The sequence below is a fragment of the Antrostomus carolinensis genome, unplaced genomic scaffold, assembly GCF_000700745.2.
Source record: "Antrostomus carolinensis isolate BGI_N321 unplaced genomic scaffold, ASM70074v2 scaffold24262, whole genome shotgun sequence".
Classification (NCBI taxonomy): domain Eukaryota; kingdom Metazoa; phylum Chordata; class Aves; order Caprimulgiformes; family Caprimulgidae; genus Antrostomus; species Antrostomus carolinensis.
This window is the reverse complement of record NW_010301954.1, coordinates 2,409-12,914: the sequence shown is the minus strand read 5'-3', so window position 1 is coordinate 12,914 and position 10,506 is coordinate 2,409. Positions and strand designations below refer to the sequence as shown.

At 39.3% G+C, this 10,506-nt stretch overlaps 1 protein-coding gene across 1 annotated transcript; it reads left to right on the top strand.

Moving 5' to 3' along the window:
* Positions 1 to 683: 683 nt before the first annotated feature.
* Positions 684 to 8,085, top strand: TYMS (thymidylate synthetase; the record flags this gene model as incomplete). The annotated part of the gene is made up of 6 exons (XM_010163670.2): positions 684 to 757; positions 2,014 to 2,188; positions 3,950 to 4,051; positions 5,247 to 5,422; positions 6,854 to 6,925; positions 7,772 to 8,085. Coding segments are annotated over 6 exons (737 nt in total), but the record flags the coding sequence as incomplete, so codon positions are not given.
* Positions 8,086 to 10,506: the final 2,421 nt, after the last annotated feature.

Sequence of the window (10,506 nt, the reverse complement as noted above, 5' to 3'; positions counted from 1 at the left end):
CCCCACCCGCCGCGGCTCCAGCGGTCCCCAACCTGCAGCGGGGGGGAGGGACGCCATCATTTCCCCCGGCGCTGTCCCGCTCCCGTTCGCTGCGAGCGGGGCCTCCCCCGGCTCAGCGCCGGGGCTCGGACCCGCTGCAGTGGCCTGTGCAGGCGTTTCGGTCTGTCCCGGCAGCTCCTCCGCCCTCTCCCTGCCCGCCAGCCTGCGGCAGCTCGGGCCCCCCCTCTGCCTCGGCCCAACAGCCGGGCCTGGCCCGGCCCCACAGCTGGTCAAAAAACGGGTGAGGTCTTGAATTAGCCTGTCCTGGTGCTTCCTGCCACTCAGGCACAGTAGGAAGGATGGCTTGTGAAATAGATGTGAAAAGAATTTTATCTTAAGCCTCCGCTTTCCATTGCAAATGTCTCCACACACATCCATACTCTGCGCTGTGGTGTCCTCACAGTGGAGTTCGTCAAACTCCGCAGGGATAATTAATCTTACGCCTCTGTCCAGGAAAAGAAAAGTCAGGTTCTTGTCTTCCTTCATCTGTACCTGAGGATTACACGTCCTTTACCGACTTCTTACTTCATATCCAAACCTCTGAATGTCCGATTGTGCCTTACCCTGTACGTGGAGAAAAACCCAAGTCAGTGGTCACCCTGACAATCGCTGCTCACCTCTGACACTTTGAAACTCTTTTTCAGATCAGTTTCCACTGCTAACGACCAAGAGGGTCTTCTGGAAAGGAGTGCTGGAGGAGCTGCTGTGGTTCATCAAGGTTCGAGGTTTGGATGTCTCCATGGGGGTTGTGCCTGAGAGTGATGGCAACAGGATGAGCAAGTTTGGAGTGGATTAAGGAATTTGGGGTAACTGCAGGTGCTTCTGCAGGTGCTTCTGTTTGTACAAGAGAACGGAGGAAGTGCAATCAATATTTTGACTACACAGGGAAGGCCATTATCTTCAAGACATTCTGTGTGTTTTAGTGGAGGCTATTGCACTGTTACCAACCAGAAGAGTTCTTTTTCAGGGAAATAGTCGTAAACAGTCTGAAATAGTGAGGGCTTTTGATGATTTACCTATACCTCACATTTATAAAGCCTAGTACAGTCTCTTTTATTACTGATTGAATAATAAATAATAATATGAAAGAGATTGTAGGCAACTAAATGATCTGCTTTTTAGTACTGAGATAGCTTTTTTTGATTTGAACAGAAATAAGCAGTGTGGAGCCATAGGTGAAGTAAGACTGATGTAAACACTAGGCTTTCTAGTAGCAAAACCCTGAGATCTAATGGAGCCAATAGCTGTAGTTAGAGAATTAAAATTCAACTGTAGATAATACGTTATTATGTAAGTGTTCCTTTATATGTTGTGACATTGTGCAGGTATGGGAAAGTCTACCTAACCGTTTGCTAGATAGCAGGACTTGAGTACACATCTTTTTTTTTTATTTTTTTTCCTTTTAGGATTATTTTTCAAACATAAAAGACTAGATGCTCCCCAAAAAGAAACACTTTCTATGCTTGGTTTTTGAGCATGCTGATTTGGACATGTTGCAGAACTCAGTGAGATTTCTCTGGTTCATCTTGTCATATTTGTAATTTTTGTCATTTTAACAAAAGGATTTTTAAGACCTTAAGCTCATTAGAGTTGGCTTAGCAAAGACAATGCCTAGGCTGTAAATTTTTTGTCTACTTTTGTCCATCGGTAAAGTAAAATCTTGTCCTCTGCAAATGTGCACGTGAAATGATATACCACAGTTGACCTTGAGACTGTACTGTTTGTGCACTCACAAAGTTAGAAGAATTCTGAGTTGAATAACAGTAGCATGGCACTTCAAACTTCATCCTAGTATGTTGCTCAGAAGTTTTATTCTGTCCATGTGCAAGAACCTCATCCAGTACATTAATCCTATTGTTCATCCTTTAGAAGTGGAGAAATACTGTAGACTAGCAAAGCTTAATACAGCTGTTTCAGATCATGTCCTCTGTGTTTGAATTAGGATGTAGACTTCTTATTCTCTGTGTTTTGTAGGGTTCTACAAATGCCAAAGAGCTCTCTGCAAAGGGTGTGAAGATTTGGGATGCTAATGGATCACGTGAGTTCCTGGATAAGCAGGGTTTCAGCACCAGAGAGGAGGGGGATTTGGGACCAGTTTATGGTTTCCAGTGGAGGCATTTTGGAGCGGAATACAAAGATATGCACACAGGTAATCACATACAAATCCAATCCTGATTGCTTAGTGAGATGACTATGACACCTCACTTCCAGAACACCAATGCTGGGTCCTAATTTCCATGATACAGTTGTGCTGGCAAGAACTGATGCTGGTGCACTACATTCACTGGAGACTCTGGAAGAGACAGATTTTTCCATTCTGCAGCTGGAACAAAGTAGGCTGTATCCTTAGCTGATGATTCTGTGGACAGAATACCTGTAACAAGTTATGATGTGATGCAGTACCTGTTGGTATTATTTTCAGGGAACTGGTTCATTAAACTTACTCTGAAGTGTCTTGATGGCTCTTTTCTAAGTCACGGAAGGAGAGGATGTACAACACATTTAGAGGACTGCCGTTAAAAAAAAAAGAATCATAAAAAATTGTCTCTGCCTAGTTGGTGTGATTTTTAACTCAGAATAACAACATGGTTAATGGCAGAATACAGTTTTATGCTAACGGAAATGATGCAGATTGTGAACTGGCACATCTGAAAATTTACCAAAATGTTCCAGCATTCCTGAACTTAAAAGATCTGAGGCATAACATAGCTTGGAAAAAAATGAACAAGATAAATTCCCATAGGTTTCATTACTAATAGATTTCCTTAAAATGCATTACTAGTGGATAGGTAATTAGCTTCAGGAACTAACATAACCATTTGAAAAGGTTTTGGCACACTATTGCTGGCAGAAGAATTCCCTGAGATGCTAATTATATGTTACTACCTTGTTTGCCAGCTTAGGTCTCTGTGTAACCATAATTTGGTGTTGCTTTGCAATAAGAGTTAGAAAAAAATAGTTACCAGCCATGCTGATTCACTGGCATGAGTCAGAACAATGAGTAACAACTAATGACTCCTTTATTCTGGAATCCACTGTAATGTTCAGTTAATTCCAGTGAATTTCTTATGTAACTGATATTGAGCCTAAAAATCAACCTGTGAGCGTCATTGGGTGAAATGTAATATCCTGTGCTATACATGATTAAAGGTCCCTTCTGGCACTAAATGCTATGGAAATTTAGTTTTCATTCATGACCTCGTGAGTGCAAGATGGATGTGTTTATTCATCTGTCAAAAACTTTCTTCTTTTGAGCATGCAAAGAATGCTGGCACCCCCCTGTTACTGGTCTGGGCTTTTTTTTTTTTTTTTTTTAAGAAGGAACACTGTAACGTACAAGTTTAATATCTAGAAAGGCATCTTAATCCAGAAATGCGATGAGCAAATGAGTTTAAATACCATGAATGAGTAGGTGGTAATATCTTGCTCATTCCAGTACAGCTTTTGTCCTATTTAGGAAATGAGTCATCATGAATAATAAAGTAACATGTGTTGTCCAACTAATTTTTTTGTATTTCAACTTTTGTTTCCTGCGATGTGGTGTTTATGGAGACTTCTTATTTGGTCTTAAAAATGTCTAGTTGTTGAGGCTTGGAATAAAGTGTTTAATTAGGAATGGTCCTGTTTCAGTGAGTGCTGAAAGTACTCAAAGGACACAAAAGAAATGGGGGGACATACGAAAATACCATCATGGGAATTTCACAAGCCTTAAAGCATCCTAAGGAAGAACAAGAATAGCTCACATTTGGAGAGTGCAAACTGATAAATTTAGTCCCTTTCAAGGTTACAATAAAATCTTCAGAGCTTGTCATTTGGATATCACTTTTCAGTGGGATGTGGGCTGGGCTTTAAAAAAAAAATCATTACTTGAATGTGTCTGACTTAGATGTTATTTGGTATCTTTCTTCAGATTACTCCAACCAAGGAGTTGATCAGTTGCAAAAAGTGATTGAAACAATCAAAACCAACCCGGATGACAGAAGAATCATTATGTGTGCTTGGAATCCCAAAGGTATTGAACAGTAGACTTTAAGGGAATGCAGTTGCACATTATCTTGCTGTATGCTAGACTCTGATCTGATCCTGTGTCAACAGTCAGTTCCATTTGATGTCCTTGTTTATCCTTTATAAATCTACCAGGAATGCAGTAAAAATCGCCAGGGGTTATAAGCTTGATTCTCTTTCTACTTAATTCTCATGTTCAGGCCTCAAAAATTTTTAACCATTACTTCATAGTTTTTTTCCTCTGGGTTAAAGTGAAGGTTTTACCTGGCTAGCAGTGTTTTTGACGTACAGTCTCTGTTCAAAGATGAAAATTCTTATTTTAAAAAGGTTACAAAACCAAAAACAATAAAGAGTATATCAAAGCAGTGTATCTGTTTTTTAGCCGTATAATAAATTGAAAACTTAACAAAAACCTTAAAAATAGAGAACAAAAGTATTATGTGTGTTGTAATCATCTCCTTGAACATAAGTTGTCTGGATATCCATTCACTCTGTAGGGCTGCTACTAAGTAAGAGCTAGTGTCAGAGAATGTTTAACTTCAGCAGCAGTAGATCTGTGCACAAAAAAAATCACACAGCATTTTCCACTTGTGTCTCTGAAAGGAGATGCCACATGTTGTTGCTATTATTTTAAGGATAAGCATTCTCAGATACCAGGAGATGCCTGGTTAAAGTTTTCCTTACCAAGCTGTAATTGCACTGTCTCCACTTTTAAGTGTAAATAAACACTCAAAAGATTTTTTTTGTTTTCTGATCATTATTTTTTATTGGTCTTTACTTTCGTATCTCAACAAGCAGTAAAGGCACGTTGCAGTGGGAAGAGAGTAAGATAAAGCAGTTGGAAGTTGCTTTAGTGTACATGCTTAATTTTACTCTTAGTGCCTTCCTTTAGGGAAATCAGCTGTCTCACCAAGGTGAGTAAAACTAAACTGCTGTGCAGCGTTATGGCATAAATCTGTTCTGTGGAATATCTGTGTATGACTTTTCTGGTCATACAGGCCAGGAGACAGCTTGTCGTGACCCAGACTTAATTGCTTAGGCAGCAGGTGCTTTTAAACAAGAGAAAAAGCAACAGAATGATAGTGCAGTTGTATTTTTGCTCTCTACTGTATCTCATTAAATGCTTGTTCAGGCTTTGCACCTTCTACATTTATAACAAACTAATGCTGTTACAATGGGTTTTTTTCTCCCCTCCTTCCTAGATATTTCTCTGATGGCTTTGCCTCCATGCCATGCCCTTTGCCAGTTCTATGTTCTAAATGGTGAATTATCTTGCCAGCTCTATCAGAGGTCTGGAGATATGGGACTTGGAGTGCCTTTCAATATTGCCAGCTATTCACTGCTCACCTATATGATTGCCCACGTCACAGGGCTAAAGGTAGTCTGTTTAATCATTTTACATGATCTTGTCTGAGAAGTGAGAGACAGACTCTTCATGTCATGTCCAAGAAAACTGGAATGAACATACTGTTCAAAATCTTGCTGAAATATGTATTAAAAAAAGAGTCCCCTGAATTTAATGTGAATTGTCTCTGGTCTATATGGGCAGTTAGGATCAGCACTGTAAGAATTCTTAAATTCAGGTCAAATAGACAGAAGATCCTCCAGGTCTTTTTAAGGGAACATGTGAAAACTGACTTGTTCCACTAGTCTGCTTAGAAATCTGAACTGAGCACTTGTCCTTATGGGATAATAACATACAAGTGATTACATTTTGTAGCATGTGTTTTTTATTGGAAGCAAACAGTAGCTCAGCGGTTCCTGTCAAGGTTCCAATTTGCATATTCTGCCAATCTACTTCCAGCTATAATTTCAGCTGGGTATTTTTTTTGCATTTGCTACTGTAGATGATTGTGTAGCGTGGTAGCATGTGCTCAAATAGCTACTGCCCTGACTCCAGTGCTGTATTTTGTAATTTGACAGAGTAATTTAAATGCACCACAGTCTTATACAAGTGAAACCCCCTTTTCTTTACAGCATGCAAAAAGTTGTACTAGCAAGGCCTTTGGGCCTGATCCTCTTACTACCAGCAACATGAAGGGGAACTTAAAAAAAAGGGAAGTAGGAGAGAATTGGACTTCACAGCAATTGCAAACATACTTAAGAAATTAGGCCAAGGTACTAGAAAAAATGAAGTTTAACATTGTGTCCATAAAGCAGCTGTTGCCTCTCAGCCACTTCCTCTCACAGCTTTGGTGGTGTTTAGCGTAATAGATCCAAGGGCTGATCTACATTGGTCAGAGGCCAGTAAAATAGCTGATAAAACTTTCCCAAGTTAAATTAGATCGCTCAGGGGCTGCTAAGTCACACAACTTGCAAGCGTGCAAAACCCATCTGGATGCTTGATAAGTACTTTGGGGTTTAGCCCGTGACTGACACCTCCACTGTCACGAATTACTTGGTTCAGTAGTGGCTAAGGCAACTAGTTTGAAACCAACTTTGTCAAGTCCTGCCTACTAGAAGTGGAGTGGAAAAGCTGGATGGCTCTGCCCCATCTAGTTCCATCTTGATGAGCAGATCAGTAGTGCTCTATTCATTTACCAAAGCTATTACCCTAGCAGGATTTCAAAGATATTTTTTTTGGTAAGCTAGTGGAAATTTAATTATATTTTTCATTAATTATGCATTAGTCTGGGAAGATAGTGTCCTGCAAAGCTTGCAAGGATGTCTTGATAATCCAATCCAATACAGAGGCTGCAATTCCACACTAGATGTAAGATGCTAAGAATCAATACTGTGAGCATTGTCATGTTGTGCTTTCTTGAAACCTGACTATTTGAAAACCACATGTGTTCTCCTTTCTCTTCAGCCTGGAGAGTTCATACACACATTAGGAGATGCTCACATATATCTGAATCATGTAGAACCTCTGAAAGTTCAAGTAAGTACTTATTCTGTATTCTTGTATCCTTTTATATTCCACAGTGCTTATCCTATACAAAGTTATCTTGGTATTATAAATATCCTTTTGTAAATATTAATTTGTGTAGCTTTTTTCTCATTTCTACCCTAATAATTGTAGTACCTCAATCTCTGTTCAACTCAGGTTGCAAACGGAAATACAATGCAGATGTGATCGACATGTACATCAGTGTACTATTCTAGAGCCAATTCAGAGATCCAGAATCTGTACCCCTGCTTTTGACTTCATAATTCCAAAAACCTTAGAAAACCATTCCACCTAACACAAAATAGAATGTCTCTGTAGTGTATCAGGAAAGAATAACTTGCCAATTCACAAAGTTAATCAGTATGACTATTTGTCTGAATAAGGCTATATTTTCTTTAGGAAGTAATTTGTTGCAGTAGGAGCAAATCAGAATTTTATTTGATTAGACTCAGCTCGGACTGACTGTCCTCACCATTCGTATGGTTCAAAACCATCCAGAGAACTAGTTGCTGGTTCGGACCCAAATGTTCCTTTGAGAAACTGCAGCACATTTGATGCACATCTGGGTCAGAATTTCCAATTCAGCGTCCTCTGAAGGAATCTCATCTGTAACCACTGGAATTGCTCTGCAAACCAAAAATGCTTGCAGTGCATTTGAATGGTCAGGGAATCCACTTTAAAATTATGCTACTGCTCCTTATCAAAATACTAAAGTAGATTCCACCTAACTGTATTATAATTTTTTTTTTGAGTGTAAGTCTTCTTGGGGAGGAGGGAAAATCTACAGTCTCTGCCCTCAAGTATTAGCTCTGTACAGTAAGTGTGCTTTTATTTCAGCTTCAGAGAGAGCCAAGACCGTTTCCCAAACTCAGAATTCTTCGTAAGGTTGAAGACATCAGTGACTTTAAGGCAGAAGACTTTCAGATTGAAGATTATAATCCTCATCCACCTATTAAAATGGAGATGGCTGTTTAGTGCTATAAACCAGCTTCTATTAATGTGGAAATGTGCCTAAGCTACTTAGCTTTCTCTGTACTTAAAGTTATGGGGGTTTTATATGGTTCAGAAGATAGATAAATACTTTATTACTAAAAAAACCCCAAGCAGATATTAGTAGAGCAGTACTGTCTGCAGTACTAAACTGTAGTCCTACAGGAGAGATGATTATTTATTACTGCTGTACTATGCAGATGCTGACCCAGTTTCAAGTTGTTTGTGAGATAGTTTTCTACAGGTTGTTTCAGTTACCAGTGGCCACTTCTGTTACCATTTAGTTACTATTTGTGAGTATTATTTCCTTACATGCTCTAGTGCTGAAAATAAGAACTTTTATGTATGATAGAGGAGTTCTTCAAGGTTGTAGAAGTCTTTAAATACGTTCTGAAGAGAATATGTTTAATAAAGCTTTTTAAAAAAAACATCTTTGGGAAGGGGTGATGCATATTTAATTCTAAATAATTTTTTATAGTTATTAGTAAATAAGAGTTAGGAAACAAAGGTAAATTTTGTTTTACTTTAGGATCTTGGAGGGTGAGATCTAGCAAGGAAAAACAAACTTCGCATGGTCTTCATAGATGAACCAGGAGGAAGTCGAAAGATCTTAATGAAGCCTTGTCTGAAATGCAGTCTTTGCATAACATCTCCGTATCAGCCTTTTTTTTATTCCCCAGCCCTACATGAATGATGAATTTTATATAAACCAAACAGAGCTGTAGTTAAGCAGAGGTTACCAGATAGTACAAGTAATAATCTGTCTGTCATCATTTAAAACTAGATCCCACAAACATATGGACTAATTTTGCAGCCTGGAGCAGTAAAAGTTAGAGATAGTAGTATTTGTAGGATTGGAACTTATTAATTAGATCTTAGCAGAATTCAGCTTTCATCTCTCCTTATCCTTTCAAATTCTGCAGTAACTTCAGTCCTTATAAAATTCCTCTTGAGGAATTCAGTTGTGAATAAATCTACAGTTAATATTTAGACATAGCATTTTTAATATGTATTTGAACACATATTTTAAAGTCAGCAAACTGGTAAATATCACTATAAAATTGTACAATTTGAGATAGTAGTGCGTTTTGATTCCATTCATTCAGGGGCCTGCATCAGAGGACCATTTCATCTTTCTTAAACCAAACTGATCATAACTTTCAAAAGCATATTTTGCATCAAAATTATTTGCAAATCTCACTGCACTGTTCTTCATTATGCTGATCACTGATTTTCAGACTAAATTTTTTGTAGTGCCATGTTGTGCTCAAAAATCAAGTTGTTCTCTTTTCCTGGCATTTAGCCCAACACAACAGAGTTGCAGAAAAAGGATGTCATTACGTTTTTATAAGTACATCAGATGTAAATAGGCCACTGCTTATTAGAAAAGTTCTCTGGTATCTCCTGCAGTCACAGAGTATCACAGAATGTCAGGGGTTGGAAGGGACCTCGAAAGATCATCTAGTCCAATCCCCCTGCTGGAGCAGGAACCTAAATGAGATCACACAGGAAGGCGTCCAGGCGGGTTTTGAATGTCTCCAGAGAAGGAGACTCCACAACCTCCCTGGGCAGCCTGTCCCAGTGCTCCGTCACCCTCACTGTAAAGAAGTTTCTTCTGAAGTTTAAGCGGAACCTCCTGTGTTCCAGCTCACACCCATTGCCCCTGGTCCTACCATTGGACATCACTGAGAAGAACATCTTTCTTGAACAGAAATGATCAGACTATGTGCTATTCAGCCAAGATCATATGAGAAGCTTGATACATGGAAGGATCAAACCTGTCTTTTTCTGAGGCTACATTCAATGGACACTTGGTAGCCAACCTGCAGTTAAACACACTTGGATCTTCTTTCGAATTACTGAACTCACAGATAGTAGCAATATTCTTGAGGGTAACAAGAGCAGAACAGGCTGCCTAGCAAAGCTGTGGAGTCTCCATCTCTGGAGGCATTCAAAACCTGCCTGAACATGTTCCTGTGTGATCTACTGTAGGTGATCCTGCTCCAGCAGGGTGTTTGGACTAGATGATCTTCAGAGGTCCCTTCCAACCCCTACCATTCTGTGATTCTGTGATACTAGACCAGAAAGCCATGTCACATGCTCCTTGTAATAAATTTCATCTCAGCTCTACTAGTCTTAAACTTTAAAATCACCTAGTGCATATATACCAGGGGTCATCTGCATTAATGATATCTCCCAGCAGTAGGTTGCCAGCAACTTCTTACCATGCGCATACTTCTATAAGTTAAAGGTTCTTGAGTGTATTTACAGACCTCTGAAGTACAGGAAAAGAGTTTAGGTTGCAGATTCGCTTAACAGTTCTGCCTACACTTAGCAAGTTAAGTTCCTTTTGCTGGAAAACACTGCATGTAACATGTCAGGTAAGGTGGATTTTTAGGGCATTTTAGCAAGTATAGCCAGAGAGGACGTGAAACAAAATCTTGGCCTTGGGGCTTGACTAGTGGGAATTACCAGTCTCAGTGAAGTTAACCAGGACAGGAATACTCAGCCAAACAAGAATTTAGAATGGGAATAGTTTCCTTCCTTTCATAAATTAAAGAGAAGTTAGTATACCCAGAAGA